The 22,856-nt window shown below is 39.6% G+C and overlaps 1 protein-coding gene across 1 annotated transcript in view; it reads right to left on the reverse strand.

Annotated features, from left to right (window-relative positions):
* The window catches only part of PREP (prolyl endopeptidase), an 84,667-nt gene extending 62,857 nt beyond the window's left edge, over nt 1-21,810 (reverse strand). Inside the window, exons 1-7 of the mRNA XM_068184168.1 lie at nt 21,585-21,810; nt 20,197-20,271; nt 16,237-16,370; nt 13,351-13,481; nt 10,808-11,017; nt 9,422-9,543; nt 818-923 (exon numbers count right to left, since the gene is read on the reverse strand). Coding sequence (XP_068040269.1) covers nt 818-923; nt 9,422-9,543; nt 10,808-11,017; nt 13,351-13,481; nt 16,237-16,370; nt 20,197-20,271; nt 21,585-21,800 — 994 coding nt within the window. The 5' untranslated portion in view covers nt 21,801-21,810. The remainder of the gene's footprint in view (nt 1-817; nt 924-9,421; nt 9,544-10,807; nt 11,018-13,350; nt 13,482-16,236; nt 16,371-20,196; nt 20,272-21,584) is intronic.
* Between the last annotated feature and the right edge of the window lie 1,046 nt (nt 21,811-22,856).

Here is a 22,856-nt window from a genome sequence, read left to right on the forward strand (position 1 = left end):
CTGTTTCTGAAGTTTTTGAAGAGAGAAGCTGCAAGAATCAAAAAAGCTAAGTTGTGTTCTATGCAAAACACATATTGAGGAACACCTTTCAATAATACAATACTCTGGAAATACCAAACTACCAATCAGTAAACCAGCCAACTATGCCAACAATTAACTACAGCCATACAGTGTAAAGTGCCATACTTTCAGCTCATACCATTGTGGCTACAAAGCCTAATACACAAAAGCCAAAGGCTACTCCAACTGGAAGGCAATAAAGGAGCACTTCATGAAGGCGCATTTGAAATACGAGTTGATATTTCCACTGTAACAACAATGGTGCTACCAAATAACACTGGAGGATTTTTATTTCCTAGTATTATACATAGGAAAAAATGTTATCTATAAGGTATTATAGATAAATATATATATTTACTTTTTGTAAAAAAGTGCTATCAGCGCTTGCAGGGAGATATGTGAAGTTTTTAAAATATGAAAAAAAGTTTTAATATGGAAAAGTATCAGTGGTGCAGAATGAAATGGAACATGCAGTGGTGCAACTGCTTATACTATACCAACTTTTCCTTGTGACCTTTTAAACAAACTACAGAATGAAGAATGGAGTTTTTCATCTACTGATACATAACAGAAAATGGAATACTAGCAGTGCTTATTTTATCTAATTTCTGCATTAAGGTGGTTAAGCAATACATGTATTTGAATATATGTATCTATATATCTATATATATATATATCTGTATTTTCATTCAAGCATAAGGTATTTCAAATCTCATAATTGTCTTAGAAGGAAGCAAACTTACAAAGCAACACATACCTGATATACCCTGAGACTCCTTCTGTAGATCACAGTACCACAGTCTGTTCACTGGATCACAGCCTTCTCTGATAGACAGCAAGATATATCGACCATCATCTGACACCTATAAGAAGTTACAGAAAAATTAAAGATAATTCACCCTTTGGAAAAAATAAGTCCAACTTGAAAACTGAGTTCACACATGCAGAAAAATCTAGTGCTGCTGTTAAAAGAACATTACAAGCTACAACCACATTATAAATTACCTGATAAAGCTTCTTGGTTTGCGTTTGCACATGCATGTACTCACACAACAGAAATTCTGAAATGGTGGCTGCTAGTACATAAAGTCATCAATTAATCCTTCTTGCTACTCAGGCTTTGCAAACACACTACATTTCTTGACAAAGCTTTTGAAAGTGCAAGTCTAACAAGGAAAGGCAGAAAGTAACAAGAACTCTTAGAGTCTCCCTCTCCTGACTTAGGTGTTTTGAGCATATTTGAAAATTACCAAATTTTGACGTTTATTAACAGAGCTCATAGAGAAGGCTGTTTACTGTCCACATTCTTATATGACCTTATCTAATGGAAATTTAAACACCCAGTCACAAAATATGAATCTGGGTTCTGGAAATTTTCCACTTGGCACTATACATAGCTTCAAAACAATTCTTATATTGTAATTACTTCTTAGATATATTTCAGTTTATATTTGTAACATCTGTTACGTAAAATATCTTTAGAATGAATTGTGCAAAATAAATTTCAGAACAATTAGGTTCTAATTATACTGCTATTCCAACAGATCCACAATTTTAAAGACACAAGAAAGAGACCTAGTAGAACAGAAACAAATCTCAGTGTATGAAAGTTAATAAAAAAACCCAACAACCAAGTACTCCTTGAAATAAAAACAATCCCCAAATGAGTGCCTCCACATTGTATTTTTACAGGCATTTTGTTAAGATCTAGTTATACCACAAAAAAAGTCCATACAACCAAAAGCTCACAAGACAAATAGAAAAGAGCACCTAAGAGTCACACTGTAGCCAAAAACCCACTCCATTATATGAAGCAGCAAAGACATCTTTAACAGGGCACCCTGCACCTAGAAACAAATATATCCAGAAATGGAAACCAAGATTAGGTCATCTTTCTTGAAAGATACATCTTCAGTGGTTTTAGGTAAGCAACAACTGCAGGTGTAAATTTTAATTAAGAAAATGATTGCAATAGGCTGCCTAAACATCTGTCCATACTTGTGAAAGCACCAAGTTCCCTTCACTTCCTCACCAACTGAAAAAACGTAACAAATAATTTAAAGTTGTATATAAAAATACAGATTTCAGTTATGTTCAAGAATATGACACACAAAACTCTTTTAGTCACTGTCAGAACCCATATAAATTTATTCTTTGATTCTGTGAGTAAAACAGTTAAGAGAAGACCGATAATTTTACCAAAGAAAGAACAGAGATGTGCATATTCCTGATGTTGTTGTAAGGGCAATTCAGAATCTCTGATGAAAGCAAATCTGAGTATATCTAATTTTTCCTTCCATAGTCCCAGCTGGACTAGTTAAGAGCTGATAGCAGTTTATGTTTAATTTGAAGTAAGAACTCCCAAAACATCTTGCTGGTGTGATACCAATTATGTATGTCTCTATCACTGAAGCTATTCTTATACCAGTGAGTTCTACAACCCTAAGGATTTTGACAGAAACAGGACAAGACGGTTGACTACAGCATGCCAAAATGGTCAGTATTATACTGCAGATTTAGACATCTACATTGCAGAGTTACAGTTTGATGAGCAGCAACATCAGCTGATGCAGTCTCCACCTCGAGATCTTCCTACTGCTATAGCTGCTTGTGTCCATGTAAGTTCATTCCCCATGTCATGCCAGTACAAGCATCCACCATTTGTGAAGTGCACCAGTTCAGGGAACTGATACAACTGAAAAAATGGCATGTTCAACAACAACAAATATTTTAAACCTAAAAGAACCAGAAAAGAAGAAAAAAATCCAGAAGAACAAAATGCCCAAACAAACAAAATAAAGAATCCAGGAGGGGAAGGAGAAAGAAAAAGGAAAAATACATAAACAATCCACAATAAAAAAAACCCAAACAAATAAAAGAAGCCCCTCTGCCAGATTAGTATCTCAATCAGTTCACTGTTCATTTGCAGAAATGGCCAAGCTAACACACAGCACCAAACAGCTGGACACATGAATAACAGGGGTAGAGATTGCTTAATGCAGCTCAGATTGCAGCACTGATGAATGTGTAAACACTGCCCAAATGCCACTGACCCTACACTGTAAACAGACAAGAGTCTGTTTTTTTGGATGGCAAAAGGAAATAGGATTTACCAACTATCATTTGAATTATTCTTACACTGCTACATCATCTTCATGAGCTGAGCTGCAATCCCTGCTCTTGGCTCACAAATTTATGAACTGAAATTTCATACTAGTACCTCACTCGAATCTCAGAATGCATTCATGGCTCTGCATAAGGGGGACAGCTGCAATGTCAGACCCGATTTCCTACATTTAAGATGAAAAGGAAACATATCTCAAGAATTTCTGAGAAAGCTCTGGAATGCCAGTCAGTACACACTTCTCTCATTAAAATACTTACTATCATTTCAAACAACACCCACTGGTAAAAGGTAAGCAGGCTATAAAGCTATTTCACCTCTTAAAACAACATTTAGTATCTGTCAAAACAGGACAGAAGAAATCCTGTAGCCTTTCAACTGAAGCTTTTGAAAACCTTCAGTGTAACAATGATTTTACTGGCATAACACAGCACTAATCCCTAACTCAGCACCAGTAAAGGAAGGTTTATTTCAAAGAGCTGATGTTGGTATGTAGCTTTTAGTTTCTCTACTACTGTCATTCAGTCAGTTGGCAATTTTGAGTTTGTTAGATCTGCTATTTCTTAAAAAATTGTTGTGACCATCATTACACCATACAAACATACACAACAGTATCATTAAGACAGGTGTACTCCTAAGTACTATTTTATCTAGTCTTTCAAGCATCAAAACCTTTAAATCCTCCTTTATAGTAGAGTTCTGGTTTATAGTGGAGTGTTTTCTCTGGGTTGTTTTTCTGCCTAAATGATTTTGTTTCGATGTTATCTGTTCTCTCTATTTTGATGAACAGTAACCACTGCTAAGACAAATATTAACAGAAGAAGCGGTTTACCTGTAACTTCAATATATAAAAAAATGCCAAAAAATTATTTGAAGCGTAATTAGTAAGAATTATCTTCTAACCACTCAAATCTCATCTTTGTTACAAAATACAACTAATTCATTATACAAGCCATATAAGGAACTGCAGTTATGAGGTTCCACAGCAAAAACAAAGTGAAAAATTTTGTCTAGCAGCAGCAGTAGATTTCAGACCAAAAACTCATACATAATTGAACAAACAACAACAAAAAAGAACGAACAGAAGAAAGCTGTTGGGTTTTTAGACTTCCTGGCTTTATGTATTGCTCAACTAAAATATCAATATGAGACATATTAGACTGCTCTACTTCAAGTAATTTGCTTACCAACAGTGAATATTAATGCAAGCTCTGTGAACGCTACCTGGACAGTCACCACTGCCAGATTCAGGATAAGGAAGAACTCTTTATAGTCAGTTCACAAATAGGGTCTCTTAGAGTACATTGTATTCTATTACGGCAACTATATATACACATCATTCCTTTACAGATAATAAATTAAAACCTTTACTACTTTTGCCCTTTTTTATTATCAAGGTGGCAAAAAACTAACCACTGCATAATTTATTTCTGCACAATAAGGTACTAAAAATAAAAAAATAAAATTCAGTTATTAGATCCTATGCCTGTGTTGAGAAAAAGATAAACCCTCTTTTTAACTGCAGGCATGAACATTGTGGTAATCTACAACCTGATCTGCAGTAATTTCACAAACTACCGCTCCTCATGCACTGGTGCCCTTTGCATATGAAACTGAGCAATTGTCATTGCTATCTAATGCTTTTCCAATGAAGCACAGCAAATGAATCACATAAAAAAAAAAAAAAAAAAAAAAAAAAAAAGCAAAGTTCAAAAAAATCACAGACAGAAACAAAGCTTTCCAACAGAGCTAAAAGGTCAAATTACTAACTGTAATGTATCCAGCCATGAAAGATCAGATACTCCAGAAAAAGAAAGATGCGTGGCAATAAAGATGCAACTGTGAAATGCGTGGAACCAGAAACTCACTGCATCAAGCTGGATTTTAACTCTGCTACAATTTTCTTTCACTATATGCTATGGATGTAACAGCTTAAAACCATCCAGAGTGACTGAATAGATTTTTTTTAAAATACTTATTTAGGAATGTATCCAGTCACCCCAATAAAACAGATTAATGACAGTAGTTACTTCCTTTAGATAAATGCTACACAAAGACTTTTGCATAACACCACTGACCATGGATATGACTCCACTAAGAAGAATTTACATGCAAGAAACCTTTCACTTGCTGCAGAAATTACCTCTTTTGTTATTTATGAGTATTTTAAAGCTTTTTATCAGATGAACAAAGAAAGATATTAAGCACAAAAGTCCACAAAGCACGTTGGTTCTACAGAGATAAAAAAAATTACTGTAAAATTTGCTGAAACATTTGACAAGTAAAGAGCAATTACATTGTCTGAACAGCCTCAAGTGTTCTACCATCACAGATGTGCACATGCGCCTGTGCTGCAAAGATCTGCCTGCATGATGACAAAGAACCCCCACAGTACTCTCCCAGCCTTTCAAATTCCACTTTTATTATCTCACATTTATTAGAAAAATCAAAACTATTTCATTTCCTAGAATAGGAAACTCTTTTGTAAAGGGTTGTGGGGTTTTGTGGATTTTTATGGGGGTTGTTGTGTGTGGTACTGGTTTGCTGTTTTCTTAATGAAAGGAACATACAGCTATGTTCTGATATTATTTTTGCAATGGTGCCAGAAAGTCACTCAAGCTTGGAAATAGCTCCTATCACATTTTATGTTCTTGCAGTCTTTTAAGACATTGAGGACTGGGGCATGAACTCCCTCTCACAAAGCAACCTCTTGGGACTGTCTGCACAATCCAAGCCACCTGAAGCTGCTACTCTCAGGCTGTAAAGGCGCGGTTTTGTTTTCTGTTCACAGAGTACTGGTTTCAGAATCAGCCAAATTTCAGAAGCCCTAACAATGGGTGATCACAGGAATGCAAAATTTCAGGATGAGGTTCAACAGAATCCCCTTCCTACATTCTGAGGCACAGGCCTAACATACTTTATGCAGGACGTGGATATGGTTATATGCAAACAACATTCTGATGTGTTCTATCCACTCACTCCCCACGTTAGAAAACTTGCTCTAGGCATTAATTCAAATCTCTTATTCCAGCTGGGTTTTTATTCTTGGATTTTAAATGCAGTGTGCTGGTATAAAATGCACTTCTATTCTGACCATATCCTTTTGAGCCTCTGCTAACTTTGGGGTTGAAGGAGCCCTACCAAAGCCAGAGAACAGGGATTTTGAACCTAGATCATCACAGCAATATATACACACATATATACATGCATTCTCTTCCCTAAGTCTAGCACAGAACAAAATCAGTAGCCTTTTGGGGTGACAAACATCACACACAATTTTTACTGTGGCTTTCAGCTTGCTTTTGAGCAATGAAAGCACCAAAGCATCTGGAACCTGGCTACGTAAGAGATTATCAGCTCCCATGGTACCATGTGCAGCCACGATTACCTGCCTCTTTCTTATGAGTAAAATTCTCTGGGCCTACTGCCATCATACTAGTCTTCTATTCAAAATTCATCCTTGACTAAGACAGTGTAAGGCTTTAGAAAAATTCCCACTGCCCTGTTTTACCCAGCAGCGTGCCTCACTTGAGTGAACTGGCAATGTTTTCAGCCCTACATGCTGCTCACTCTTCCCCTGTGGATGCTTTTGTGTTGCTGCAGTGAAACCACTATAGCCAGAACACATTTGGCACAGCTTACTCCTCTGTGCTCTGAATTTCATGTGTAAGATCACCTCCCTGGTTTAGAACCACGGATGTTAACTGACAGCTCTAAATATAAAATCAAGAATTTAAAAAAAAAAAATTGTCAATTCAGAGACAGTGCACAGTGTTTGTTAGAAAACATGAAAAATTGTACTTATTTTACTGCTGGCAGAATTGGGATGGGAGGGTTCCTCTCACCCACTCCTTTCTGTTCTTTTTACTTTCCTGCTGGTACCATAGGGACTTCTCACACTACCAACTGTGAAAGACTGTTACATAACTTATTGTTTAACTTTGAGAATAACAGTCTGTCTGTGAGAGATATGTTCAGTCAGTCTGGAGAAGAAGCAAGAAAATGCCACTTAAACGGAGAGCATGGGAAGATCCTGATTTCCCAGAGTACCTATGACACTGCCAAGGTTTTAAAAATCTTCATACCAGACTGCCCTCTGCTGGGCTGTAATGCAATTAAATTCTATCCCTGCTCGCCACAACTCTCCCACCATTCTAGAATCTGTACCAGAAATGTTTATGCTTTTTCTAAGCTAATGAAAAGATTGGATGGCCTCTTTTTCAAAACTTACATATCTGACTAAGAAAAACCAGTTTTTTTCCTCAGAAACAGCCCATTCAAGTGAAGAGCTGGAAATGCACCTGTATTTCTCTGCCAACACCATTTTCAGCACAACAGATTTTGTTTAAATCAAGCATATTGGGGGTGGTGTTGAATGTATAATAAGGAAAAGAACGCTGAAGCTATTTGCTTGCATATTGTCTTGTAAATATATTAAGCTGACAAAATTTTATACAACCCTCTTTTGTCCGTATGAATCACCTAGTTTCCTATCTCCATTGAGAATACACACTACTCCAACTCCCTACAGCACACCTGAGATTATTTTTTCTGAATTATCATGGCAACATTATTCATTTTGCAGTCTCTGAAGGATCGCCTTGTCAGGTGCTTTTCACTTGCAAGCAAAGCATTTCTCTTCCCTGTCCGTAGTTGCAAGACCTGCAAATTCTGTTCAAACCTATGTATGAAAGTTCAACTCTCCCCCTACCATAGAGAAAGGTTTGGTACTTAAGACTAGAACACCCACACTACAATTCAACTGTTTTCACTGAAGCTTATGCAAAACATAATGTCTCTAGTTAGCAGGACTAGCAAAGCTGGTGAAATAAAAACATTTATTTACTTATCTAAAAGAAACACATGAAAGAATGCATTTTATAACGTTGAGCTCTGCAAAGTTGTATTTTAAAATCTACAGCAGCTTCTTAGTACCAGGAAGTATATTCAGGACAGCACCAAACAGCCATATAATTTGATTTTGACTAATGATATTTTAATTTTTCCCCCACTACTTTGTTGTCTTCTACTTTCTTAAACATTTAGAAAAACTGACCAGAAAACTTGTTGGAATGGCCTGAAAAAAATAATTCTCACCCATTGCACAAGGATGAATCCACATTTTGCAATTACACTGTTTTTTTGTTTGTTTTTTTTTTTTTTAATTGCAGAATATTTTTCTCCTGACTATTAAAAGAACCTTTCTTTTCTGGCAAGCTACAGTAAAGACACCCCTAACATTTTCATGGGTTAATGTGTTGAAAAGTGACACAAACTGATGATCACATTTTTCAAGAGAGGTTCTCGCAGAGAGAAGTATTTGCAGGAATTGAGTACCCCAAACCAGGATAAAACCACTTCGTATTTATCACAAGTGTCAGACAAAAAAGAAACCAATATAGAAACAAAATGTACTGATCAAACATAGTAGGCAGGAGAGTACAGAGTATTACAAGTACTCATCCACAGGGAAAATGTCAGTTCCCTGATAAATAGAATGACCATCACTACATTCCAGCAGCACTTCAAGTAAGTGCACTCAACTGCACATTGCTAAATCTAATATGGGGAATAAAATACATTAATTACAAAAGGTTTACTGGGATTTTTAACTATATAGTAGTTCCACAAAATAAACTTAGGAAATCAATTCCATTTCCAATAACACAGTCTGTACCATATGTGTACTGATAAAACTTGTAGGGAAATTTAGAGTTCTCCAATTATACACAGAGTATTAACAGATTTTGACCTGTATATCTCCATTCCTCAATTATGTAGATATATTTATTTTTCAGGGAAGACCTTGCAAAATTAAATATAACCAAATAAATATGCAGCAGGAAATATCCAGACATGGCGGCTATTAGAGTAAGCTTTTTGTGCAGAAAGTAGAAGCTGGGGCTAAACACTGACCAAGAAGAAACAAGAACAGTGACACATTGTCCATCAAATCATCTTCTCTGTCTTGGAATATGTATCAGGCAGAATGACCTCAGTGAACAAAAAGGGTATATGATTGTGTCATGGCAGGCTGGAGGAGTGATTTATAGCAAATTAGGCAGTCTTATTTTCAGGAATTCTTAATCAATGATTCTTAGTTCCACTGTCAAATCTACAACACTAATAAAAATCAAAAAATAATAAAAAAAAGTTTTCAAATTAATATCCACAATCAGTTGTTAGAATCTGTATAACAGAATATGATAATGGTAAGGTGCAGGATGTTTACCGTACCTCAGCTCCCCCCATCCATTTTGGTTCATCAGGAAATTCAGCACATAGGATATCTTCTGACTGGTTAGTTCCTAATACGTGATAATACAGCTTTTGATGCAGATTAGTGGAGGTCTCAGTGCCTAGTGAAATGCAGATATTTAAACCAGTAAGTTCTCAAAGAAATGCAATAATCATATGAAACCCTTAGAAACTTGTGTATCCTTTTGTATATAAAAGAGAAATTCAGAAGAGAGAACTAGGAATGGTTTCAAGCTACAGCCATTCCCCTCCAAACAAACACCATCCTACTAAACAAGATAAAACTTCATGCTGGAAACCTGTTTAAAAAGAAACCCTTTCCTTTTATTGTTGCTAATACCATCTTCAAATTTGAAGATTTATCATTTCAAGCTTTGCTTTCTAGAAATAAAAGCAAGCAAAGCGAAGAAAAACAAGCATCTCTGCCACCCTCTAATTACATTTTCATTTCCATTTCACCCAGTGCAACTAAGGGGACATTTACAGCTAATTAACATTCCATACTTCATACTTCATACTTCCATCTGCTGAAAATATAAAAGTGATGTATTTTAAAGCACTGCATGAGGTACCATTTGATTTAATTTTAAAAAAAATTTCATTCTTGCAACATTTTCCAACACTTCAGCTATTAACTACAAACAAGAGGTAAAAAAAAAAAAAACCTCAACAAAACAAGACTATCCAGACTTGCAAGACTATCTTGCAAGTCTGGCAAAATTATAGGCTTCAAAAGCAAATACAGAGGCAAAATTTAGGCTCTCTCCCGTTTAATGAAGAGCACATCTCCAGAAGAAACTTTTCAGTATCTCTGCCTTATAATAAAAGCTGCTAAATTCCTTCCCCAATGATGCTCCTCCACAATTTATTCCACTTTGTGCGGTGCTCCTTGAATTTTGCTAGCATAAACATTTCATTTTGCTTTGCTGTGAACCACACATGAATTAATCTGGTTGAACAAAAAAAAACCTTATGCCTCACATTGCTATTCATCAAAGTCAATCTCCTAAAGCAGTTTATCTATGCCCACACAAATGCATAAGGGGAAAGATCTAAGTAAGTTTCCACCAGGCATCAAATTCTAGCCAACACCACCAACAATATGGAACCTACGTAAATCATCCCAGAGAAAAAGAAAGGGAGTAGCAAACTTTCATGAGAAAAAGAGGGGCAAGCAGACAAAAAGTGACTCACACTGACTGAACATAGGCTTTGGTGATAGAAGACATAATTTGATCTCTAATTGCACAACCAATACAGCCACTTATTTCAATACAGATTTGTAGAACTAATTATTTGTGGCACCAATTCACTGCGAAGTGATTTTGCTTCCACATAGCATGCAATTAGAACGGTCATACCTACCATCACTTTTCCCTTCTTGTTTTGGGTAGCAGTTATAGAACATGCCTTTTCCATCATGGGTCCACGCCATGCAACTGAATTTAACTCTCTCCAGTGTATCTGGGAGGTCCTCAGGACCTTCTACTTTCATAAACTTGATAGTAATCCAATCAGAGCCACTAGAACTCAGGCCATATGCAAAGTATTCACCATCTTCACTGAATGCATAACCTAGGAAAATGGAAACAAACAAAATGAAGAAAGATTAAATTGGGATACTAGTTAAAGAAACTGTTCACCAAACACTAAGAGAAGGTTTATTTTCTAAAAACAGTGCAAGATACTACGTCTGTTATCACTTGAGATTCACACCACTTTTCCAGTCTCTGTGGACTTCTAAATTAATTCACAGATCCAAGTTTAGGCACAGTAAGTGTATCCATGTTCAGTAAAATAATTTATGCCCAACCAATTATGATTTGAGTCTTGTTTCTTCTATTGCACTGAGCTTGGCAGGAAGAGCTAGAAAATGAAAAGGAACACAGGTAGAAAACTTGATTGAAATTTTAAGACAGAAACAGTACCGAAGAAGCTAACAAAGATGCAAGCTATGTATCTTGAAACAGTGTAAATACCACTTAAAAATGGAGTCACTGAAAACTAGACCCTTTAAAACCCTGAAAACTGATGTAGCTGGGAAACATTTAAATGGTTAATTACCAGTATTCTCAGCTAACACCTGTGATATATACTTCACTTTATCCAAACAGTGAGGAATAAAGAGCTTCCATTGTAGTTGATGAAGATCAAATTCATGCTTGCAAATCAAGTCAAGCGAAGAGATTGAATTATCACATGCCTGTACAGACCTGAAAGTATCTACCAAAAAATTACCTAAGAAAAAGTTTAATTTCATAACCATGATAGTTTTGAGAGGCACCACTGTGCCACACCAATATATTCTCTCTCATAATAATGTAAGAGTGGCATTTCTGGTTCAGAACAAAATTCCACCTAGTTGTCCTCAGAAGTAACCACAATGTGATACCTACACAAGTAAGAACAACCACATAATCATGGAATAGTTTGGTTGGAAGGGATCTTAAAAATCATTTAGTTCCTACCCTCCTATTGTAGACAGGGACACCTTCCACTAGACAAAGTTGCTCAAAGCTCTGTCTAATCTGGCCTTGAACACTTTCAGGGATTGGACATCCACAACTTCTCTGGGCAACCTGTTCCAGTGCCTCACCACCTTCACAGTAAAGAATTTTTTGTAATATCTAATCTAAACCTATTGTCTTTCAGTTTAAAACCATTCTCCCTTGTCCTATCACTACATACCCATGTAAAAAGTCCCTCTCCAGCTTTCTTTTAGGCTCTCTTTAGGTACAGGAAAGTTACTATAGGGTCATCCCAGAGCTTTCTCTTTTCCAGGCTGAATAATCTCAACTCTTTCAGCCCTTCATCAGAGGTGAGGTGCTTCAGCCCTCTAATATTTTCATGGACTCCTCTGGACTCCCTCCAACAGGCCCATGTCATTCCTAGAATGGGGGCCGAGAGCTGGATGCAGTACTCCAGGCAGAGTCTCACAGGAGCCCAGTAGAGGGGCAGAATCCCATCCCTCACCCTGCTGGCCACGCTGCTTTGGACGCAGCCCAGGATTAAATCGGCTTTCTGGGCTGCAAGCTCACATTGCTGGCTCATGTCCAGCATCTCATTCACCAGGACTCCCAAGTCCTTGTTAGCAAGGATGCTCTCAATCTCTTCATTCCCCGGCCTGTGCTGATACTGTGCAATGCAAGCACAAGAACAACATGCAGGAATAAATGCAAGAACAATGCGAGCACATGTAATATTTCCCTTAAATATTCTTATCATCTCCAACCATTTTCAGTTTAGCAGACTCTGTTTCCAATCAGTAATTGGCTAATACTCCTGAATGCTTCCCATCCCCTTGATTATGTCCAGCTTGCCTTTTTTCACCACCACCATCCACTGGTAAGGGATAAACAGGCCATAAAAAGGCCTTCACCATAAAAAGACCCTATTGATTCTTTTCAGCTAGGTCACTTTTAGAGAAACATTCACTAATTCTGATGGCTGTTTTTATTAACTGTCCTTGAACAGACTTAGAGGACTTTTAGGTCCAAGAATCTGCTTCTAAAAATGAGCAAGTAGGAGTGTGAAAATTGACAGCTAAGAGAAGTTACAGCCCTAGTGAACACAATCTTGTGATCACAGAAGTTAATGCTAAGTTCCTTCACAGTCTCTAACTTGTTGGCTTGTGTTAAAGCTGCAAAATACAATTTTAAGAGAACTAATCAAGATAAATACATAAACTTTTTTCCTTGCTAGGGACAGCCTCAAAAGATGCTCATATTTCATTGGAAACCTGTTACAGACTTGTGAAAAAAAACATTGGGAAACTGAACCAAGTTAACTGTGGATGCAGTGTAGATTTAGAAGTGTTCTTCTGACACATAGGGCTTGTAATTACTTAGATTAAATTTTCAACTTCTGCTGAAGACTGAGACTTACTCAGGAACTGCTGTCTCACTAACCTCGTAAGGCCACGGTGCCATCATCAGAAAGCTTATTTGGATCAAGAAAAACTTTGGCATCAGCATCTAAGGAATCTTGTACATATAAAACTCGCTGATTCTGGAGCCCAGTATTGTAGAAGTGAAAATACCTAAAAAGAACACAAGAGGGAAAAATTGAGTAGGGAGAACTCTGATTTTCAGTTAGGCAAGCACAAAAAACTTGTATGAAGTTGTCATGAAGTGAATAAAAGACAGATGAATAGGTTAGGGAAACACAAGTTTCACAGCAGAGTAGGAGCCACAGCTAGGATGCATCCAAAATATCCTTTAAAAATAAAAGCTGCATTTGTCACAGTACATTTCAAAGAATTCTAAGTATACTATAAACTCCACATAACTGTCTATGTTATCGCTGCCAGCTGCAGCATTTTTCTGTTACAAGTACTGGCATAGGTTCCCATGCCTTATGTTCTCAGCTTTGTCATTCATACAGCTGCTTTCAATCCATACTAGGTGACAGACTTATATTCAAATCAAACAGAACCAAAACTGTTTGAATGTCCCTACAAATGTGTGTTTGAAAAAGTTGTAGGAACAGACAAATACAGAGCTGTCTTTAGTGAGTGATACTCTTCACATCCTGAGACATTACAGACCTCACAGAAATTAACACCCATTTTCATAGTGCTTTACTACATAAACACATGACTTAAAGAACCAGGCGGCAGCTTCACCTGGGGGAACAGAATTTACAGAGCAACATTCAAATCTAAATATAAGTTCATATATTCCCTAAGACTGACAAGTACTTGGCTACAAACATGGGAACTTGGTAAAGCCAGAAGGGGAAAATATACTCACAAAGGCCTGGTTAACAACGTCAGCTATTAATATGTTCAAGAAAAAACAGTAATGTTCAGCAAGTGCAAAACTGTAAGATTAGAAGAAATAGAAGAAAAAAAAATCTATTTGATCAGCCATTTTCTTGCCAATTTCACCTCTGCAATGCTGGGCAACAAGCTGGGAAGCAAAGGTCAAGCAATGAGACAGACACAGCACCTCCCTGGGCACCCTTCCTTTCTGCAGACTCTACAGAACAACTCTTCAGATACTGTCCTTTAGCAGCCATTCTTCATCAGAAAACCAGAGCAGTTAAATTTAAGGATTTCTAAGTGTCATGAGAAGTTCAGAAAATTCTTCAAATAGAATAGTTCCTTACCCCACACCTTACTGAGTGTTATTTGAGTTGATAGAGACCTCTTGATCGCCTCAAACACCACAACATAGGGCTTTTCTATTCTATTTGTATTATAATCAAACCGCTTCTATTTAAATCCAGCACATGCCAAGAAACAGACTATAACTGAGAAAGACTAAAAAGGCATCTATTAAAGTCAAAGTAAAGTGTTATGAATTAAAAGCACATCAAGTTGCTGGCACAAATGTTCTTCCTGGAGGACAGTCAGCTGCATTAAATTAAGAATTTGTATCTGCTAGCAGAGACTGTATTTATCACTGCCATGAGCCCTTCTGTAACATTAAGCCTCAACAGCACTGAAGGTAACAACACCCAGACATGTTTGCACTGCACAATGGAGAATGGGTCAGAGAATCCAGAGCAGTCACTGACCAGACCTGGTCACCTGCTACATCTGCATGAGCATCACATACAAACTAACAAGCTGTGCCTGACTCACTCAATAAGGTATACTTACCCAGATGCAGCACGGTCCTAAACAGCTCCACTGCTTCCGGGCTTAAACCTCACACCTCTACACACTGGCATGTTGTGCCACATCCATGACAATTAAAATCCACATTAAATCCACCAACAGCTTGGGTTCACTCTCCACCATATACCTTCACCAAACCCCACACAGTACAGAATTCCCCTCCCTTAGCAGTATCAGTGCCTTCCTCACAGCACAGATCACTAAAACAAATCCCTCTCAATATCTGTGTAGATATCTTAAGGCAACAAGATATCCTATCTTTCTCATTATGTGTGGATGATGGGGAACACATACATGGCACACCGGGTGCCCGCTCAACAAAGACAAAATAAATTGAAAATGTTTAAAAAGATTATCTGTGTTTTCCATGATTAAGAGTGGCTGGTTGTTTGCACTACCTCTTTTTCAACTGCTAAAACAATCTTTAGATGTAGATAAGTCCCTTTACTCCCTTTCCCTAGAAGCTAGCTAGTGTTTCTAAAAGAGGTCACATTAAATTCAGCAGCTGCAGTCTCCAGATCTTGGGTAAGACACAGAAACACCATCTCTTCACTTAGCCTAGGGATATGAGTAGATTAGGCACTGGAATATAGCAGGATTTCTTTGTTTTTAAGAAAACAGTTGCTTTAAGTCCTCCAAATGATTTTTCCTATATATCCTGCAGCTACAGGAACAGTTTTTCACATGGGAATTCCTACTGCTCTTCACTGGCTATGACTATACAAAAAAAGCCTACCAGCTGCTCAAAGAATGACCAACGTAAGAGCAGTGTTCTAGCAAATATGTGAAACAGAACACACACGACAGGCTTATGCTGTTTTCAGACAATGTGCCTTTAACTATACTGACAGTGACCAAGCCCTTCTGAAAGGAACTCCTCTAAGCTTTACTTTTACAACAATTATTCTACAAAATCATCTGAGTTCTGATAAACTCACAAATTCTTCTTCTTGTAAAAGAAAAGCCAACAGAAGAAGAAGATAATATGATTGGGAACTGGAGAGAGTGAAGCACCTTGTGCTCTGCATCATGCAACCTCATGTTAACATTGGCTTAGTTTTCTTACTTCACAACTATAAAAAAAATACAAATATAATTTGTTTTCCTAATTAACAGTTGCTTCTGACTTGCTTCATATTCATCACCACCTCCAAAGACATTCCTCACATACCTTTTTCCTTTCTTGAAGTGGCAGCTGTACTTAGGGTAATCATAAAGTTCAGTCATTCGTTCCTTGAACAGCCCTCTAACAGGACACTGCTCGAGAAAGGGTACTGTGAGCTTGTTCTGAGCTTCCACAAATGCCTAAAAGAAACAATCAAAAAATATAAAGTGAAGCAGAAATTCCCATTTTCTACAGAAAACATTTTCAGAAGCAATGCATCACAGACATCTTTCCCCCATATAGACTACACAATGTCACACATGAAGAATCCAACATGCTTATTTGCTTATTATGGCATAATTCCTTAATAGAACTCAACTTATATCTTGAATAACGACTCTCCAGGGCATACACTGGGCTAACCAGCCAAGAGATAAGACAATCCTGCCTTTCCCCTTAAAAAAAAACCCAAAACAAAACACCAACAACCAAAGAAACTCTAAACAAACAAAAACCCAAACAAACACACAAAAAACCCCCAAAACCTAAGGTAACAACCTCCAAAAGCACACCATGCTTTTAAAACCTATCATATTTGCCTAAATGACAATATTGCCCACAGACTGCACTATTATTTCAGGAGCTGTAAAAAGCTTTAAGATGACACAAAATGTCATGTGAATCATCTGTTCATATTATTAACATAACAGACAGAATTAGTCCCAGCCAGTATTTCATGATAAGCCCAAATTATTGTTCACAGATCAGTTCTTAGGAAAAAAATACTAACCTCTGAAAACTTTGGGAAGTCTGGTTTCTTTAAAACACTCCAGCTCCCTGTCACAAACACTTAAGGACAGTGATCAAAACCATTGCCACTCCAGCTGTTTGTTGCATGCATAGAAAACCTGGTGCTCTGTTGGTGTTTCATCATCCCTATTTATAGCATGGTACATTAACCTAAAATTAATACCTAAGCATCTTAAGGTGAATCACAGCTGCTAACAAGCAGATGTGCAGGCTTTTCTGTCTCTTAACATGAAGTAGGTAGGACAGGACACTGTGTGGCTGTAACTCACAGCCAAATGTCACAGTGGCAGCTGCAGTGTCACCCTTGGACTCCAGCATCTCACCCCTAGCACAAAATCCCATCCACTCATCCCTTGCTTACACGGGGCTCTTTTCTGGGAGAGGGTTTGAAAGAGCCTATTGTTTCTACCTGTCCTGAATCTGTCACAGGGCTATCAGATCAACGCACTTTAACAGCTGAGTTACAACTTCACTGCAGGGCATGACCCACAGGAACAGCAGGGCTACAAGCCACATTGCACAACTTGTGCTTCACAGATCTTCAGAAAAGCCAGTGGCTGTACAGGAAGAGTACCTGGCACACACTTACCAGCTGCTATCAGTGTTTAGTCATGCATTAATTCTTCAGGGGAAGAATTAATATGTGCAAAGCACATCCCAGTGGTAAGTCATGCAGCCTCCACACTGTATCGCTATAACCATCCCCCCATCAGATGGTAAAAGAACCTAATCAAATCTACCCAAGAATTACGTCTATCTGAATTGGTTTCTCTAAATGGAAACACGTGAATTTCAAAGACCACATACACAAAAATATGGACCGTGGATCCTATACAAATAAACTAACTTCTTCCAGTCTGTGACACTTTCAGAGAAACGGTGGCTTATAAAAACATGTGTAAGACCATCCAGTGTATTGGACAGACAAAACACTTTCCAGTTACACGTAGGGAACAGAAACTGGCACACATCTTTGTCTCATCCATCAATAACATGACCAAAATTACAACATTGCTGCAAGGGTATACTGGAACTGTGTGTTACCCACTTTTAACTGCATAGACACATCTTACCACATCTGCTTTCATTAGTGATATTCAAAGAAGAAACACAGACTTTTCCTGACAAGCATTTGTTGCCCAAGAGCATACTTACAGACTAATTATTACACTCACAACTGTATCACTTGTAATTTTGCTTTTACAGAAACTTAATATATTTTTCTCATTTTCAGATAGTATGCACCAAAGATTCCAAGATTATTTGTAAATGGAATGCCACAGTTGTATGAAAAAGGAGCAAGGAGTTATCGATTTTTCAAAGAGTTTTGTGGAGAAGAATACAGTCCACTTTGGAAACTTTCTGTTTCCACACTTTTGAGCATGAAGTTGCAATCATGTTTAAAATGAAATATTGCTCTAGATAAAGTACAAGAACATATGTCAGCAGAAACTCTCACAGTAAACAACTCCGCCCATCATGCTGAGCTAAACAGATGCCACCCAGGCTACAGGGCTAACGGTAACTGCAGGCCTTCATGAACCTAGAAAGAAAGATTTTTATTGTACCTGTAGATATCTGCATCTGACAATGTATCATAAGCCTTGAGCCAGCGCAGACTTTGCTAGCAGCAGAAAGTATAGACTAAGGGTCCATGTAAAGCAACTTCTTATGGCTGTTTTGGAAGATAAGGTAATTTGAAAGCAAAACAATTTTTAAAACATTGTACTACCAGTAGAGATGGTCTACTTGACGCTGAAGTGTCTGGACATTAAGTAGGCCAATTGTCATTCTAAAACAATAGTCAAACTAAATTTAATGTAAGAAACACATGCCACAAATTCATATTAACCATGCTTTTCTACAATCTATAACCTTTCTACATTCTACTAAGCTACTCGATCAAGATAATTATTCCACTGACAGTATAATTTCCAAGAAAAAGCCTCAGAATAGAAATTGTTTTAACATGACCAATCTTTGTTATTACTCTGCAAAGCACTTACAGTTCATATATATATAATCAGCCAAGGGTAGTTCAGTGCAACTCCTACAAGAGAGCACATATCTTTCCTAAGTATTACAAAGAAAAATTTATTAGAGTTCTTGTGACTTCCAAGTGCAATTGTAAAATTTATCAAAACGTGAATAAAACACTGGTCTATTATCAAACCCATTTAATTGTAGATTTGAGAGTTTCAGTTCTAGTCCTAATTCAAATATACACATGTACACAATAGTACAACCCAACCCCACATGATCCCTGCTTTTTCATCACTTGTCCATCCCTCATGTCTGGAACAAGCTCAGCATTACTGCCTACACTGCCAGGGAGTTAAGGTACTGTACATGACTAACATAGCAGCAAAAGGCTTTGCTGTAGTCTAAAAATGAGCTTATTTCCCACAAAGTGTTAAAACAAACCAAGAAGTTGAAAGTCCAACTAAGCCAAAGCCAAGAAAACAGTGAAAGTGTGGTGTTGCAGTTGTGGCCAATGTCATTACTAGAAGTGTTTCACCAGTGTAGCACATTTCAGCTATGCCAGGGATGTTTCCTCAATCTGTCTTAGAAGTCAATGGCAAAACAGCAGCAGACCACAAACTCACATTCTGCACTTCCTTTTCACAAAGTGAGATAGGAACTTCCCCACCTGACCATGGATTTGTTTTTATTACATTATTATACCTTACATATCTGGAGGAGGGAGTTTGGTTGCTTATAGCTGCCCTTAACTGGTCCAACGAAGCACACACATGGAAAAAACAAAAAGGTAATGCTTCTCTTCAGTATGACGCCACCCACCACACTGAACATTCGAAATGGCCAAAAAATGGGGGCAAGATAAGCATGGGTTTAGTTTTAAAAATTTTGTGATCTAAGCTATACCAAGTACTTCAGACTTTCATATAACCATAGAATGGTTTGGGTAGGAAAGGTCCTTGAAGATCATTTAGTTCAATGTCCCTGCCATGGGCTGGGACATTTGCCAGTAAACCAGGTTGCTCACAGCCCCATTCAACCTTTCCCCATTAAAATACAGGAGCAAAAAAATGGCATTGCTGTTGGTGCCATGAGATACCACATGAACTACATCTTTGTTCACTATACAAGTTTTCAAAATGTATTGGCAGGCTCCTCAAAAGCAGAATACCAATGCATCTGGTCTATAAGAGAGGAGCATGTGAAAGCAGCCATTCCCACGCAAAGAAAGGTTACCTTCGTCTCTTCACTATCAGGATCTTCAAGCCAGCAGTACGGATCGCTGATTTTACATCCATGGTAATCTGACACCTGAATTTATAAAATACAGTCATTTTAAAAAAGACATGCACACAAGCAAACTCTATCCATCAAGGAATGATAGTCAGCACGATGAAGGGCATCTGGAGTTTCACAAAAGCATACAGTGCTAAGTAGCAAAGACAGAACCAACACATTGCTCCCAGGTAAGTTAACAGTATTACCATTCTTTGGTGATGGCACCACAGAATCAGAGTAGTTCTCAGAAAAAAACAGAGCACCAGAAAAATGATGAAATGCACATAAATTCCTTCCACAACACAGATTAGTAAGCAAAAAAGAAACCCCACCAACCAAACCAAGCCCCTTAAGGTTTTCAAGCCAAATTATAAAACCTGATTACTGGATGTACCCAAAGCATGGTTCCTGGTTACACAAACGGTCTCTGGTTTAGCACTCCCTACTACTGTTGCCCACAATATGTGCATAATGTGTATATATATAAATATTAATTTAAAAAATCAAAAGCCCACCCCCAAAACAACAAACAAAACAAATAAACCACAAAAGATGAATCCACGTGGTTGAATTTACCTGTTTCCTTCCTCCAGTTTATACAAAAAGACTAGATACTTGCTACTAGGGCTTGCACAGTTCAGCCTTACAGTCAGATAGGAAAATAAATACTTCAGGATTTTTGCCAGCTTTGGCTCATACCGGCAAAAACAGTTTGATTTAAATGCAATGTAAATCTTTCCTGGCCGGTGCACAGTGTACAGTGCTTTGAGGAAGGGAAAGAAAATCGAACCCATTTTAGCCCAACTTACACTGTAATCCCTTGTGTATCCAGATACAGTGGAAACACAAGGAGATGAGACTTTGTTACAGATGTGCCATCCTATGAGACTTTGTTACAGATGTGCCATCCTATATAAATAGACTATTTGTTCCTCTGCTGACGCTGCTGCAGCCCGGGCGGAGGCCTGGGTTTTCCTGACACACGCACCGGTACCGAAGCTCGGGGATGCGCCGTGCGGCCGCTGCTCCCGCACCGCCGGTCCCGCCGCCCGCCCCGGACCGGCTCCCGTTCCCCGGCCCCCGGGCCCCGCACACGCGGGACGTGCCCAGAGGCGCCGGCGCACGGGCCCGAATCCCGCCCTAACAAGCGCCCGGCAGCCGCCGCGGCCCGCGGGCGCGACAAACCCGAGACCCTCTGCACGGAGCACGCCGGGCGTTCCGTGGCCGCAGGCGAACAAAGCCCAGAGAGCCGAGCGGCCCCGCGGGGAATGGCGAGCCGGGTGCCCCGCGCCCGGGCCCGGCGGCCGCCGCACGCCGGGTGCTGTCCCAGCCAGCGCCCTACTCACGGCGGTCTCGTCGCGGTACACCTCGGGGTACTGGAAGGCCGGCATGGCGGGCTGCGGCGGACAGAGCCGGGAAGCAGAGGAGGCGGAGGAGGAAGAGGAGGAGGAGGAAGCGAGGCGCGGAGGCGGCCGCGGGGCTGGGGCCGTGTTTTGGGTCGTGGCGGCAGCAGCCGGCAGCAGGCGCGCAGCGCGGCACAGGCGCAGCGCCGCAGCCGCCATACGGCCGCCCCCTACCAGCGCAGCGCACAGCGCCCCCTGGCGGCTCCCGCCGCGCGGGCGGCAGCGGGGCCGGGCGCCATGGCGGCGGTGAGGAGCCGGCGGTGAGGAGCCGGCGGTGAGGAGCCGGCGGTGAGGAGCCGGCGGTGAGGAGCCGGCGGTGAGGAGCCGGCGGTGAGGAGCCGGCGGTGAGGAGCCGGCGGTGAGGAGCCGGCGCTGCCATTGCAGTCCCGCGCCCTCGGTCTCTGCTCCCCCGTCCCGGTCACCGTGCTCCGGCGTGGTTGTGTACCCGGCTCCACCTGGGTTTCACCCTCCTTATAGTAAACGTTTGCAAAAAAAACCCCAAAAAACAAACAAAAAAAAACCAACAAAGAAACAAAAACCGCAGGTTTCCCTATTTTCCCCCCTCGGCTCCCCAGCCTTGGCACGCGGTGAGGGAAGAGGCTCGGGTCTGGCTTGCAGAGGTCCGAAATCAGAGCTGATTCCTAGGCGGGGCTGATACTTTGATTCTAATTCTGTGACTCGGGCAGCTCAAAGCCAGGTTACAGAATCACAGAATCGATTAGGTTGGAAAAGACCTCTGAGATCATCAACCTGTGACAGAATGCCACCTTGTCAAGTAAAGCATGGCACTAAGTGCCAATCTTTCCTTAAAAACTTTAGGAATGGAGACTCCACCACCTATCTGGGCAGCCCATTCCAATGTCTAATCACCCCTTCTCTGAAGAAATTCCTCCAGATGTTCAACCTAAACCTACCCTAGTGCAGCGTAAGACTGTGTCCTCTCATTCAGTCACTGGTTGCCTGGGAGAAGAGACCGACCCTCACCTGGGTAGAACCTCCTTTCGAGGAGCTGTAAAGAGCGATAAGGTCACCTGTGAGCCTTCCCTTCTCCAGGCTAAACCTGGCTTGGTCCACTCAAACCTTTAGTGGTTTCCATCGAACATACCTCTACAAGTTTCCAGTGACTCCCCTTTGCCCTAAAAGTGAAGGACAAGTTGGCCACCTGGTCCCAGTGAAGATGGCCACTCCAGAGCACCAGCCCAGCTGGCTGGTGCT

The sequence above is a fragment of the Anomalospiza imberbis genome, chromosome 3 (assembly GCF_031753505.1).
Source record: "Anomalospiza imberbis isolate Cuckoo-Finch-1a 21T00152 chromosome 3, ASM3175350v1, whole genome shotgun sequence".
NCBI classification, from domain to species: Eukaryota; Metazoa; Chordata; class Aves; order Passeriformes; family Viduidae; genus Anomalospiza; species Anomalospiza imberbis.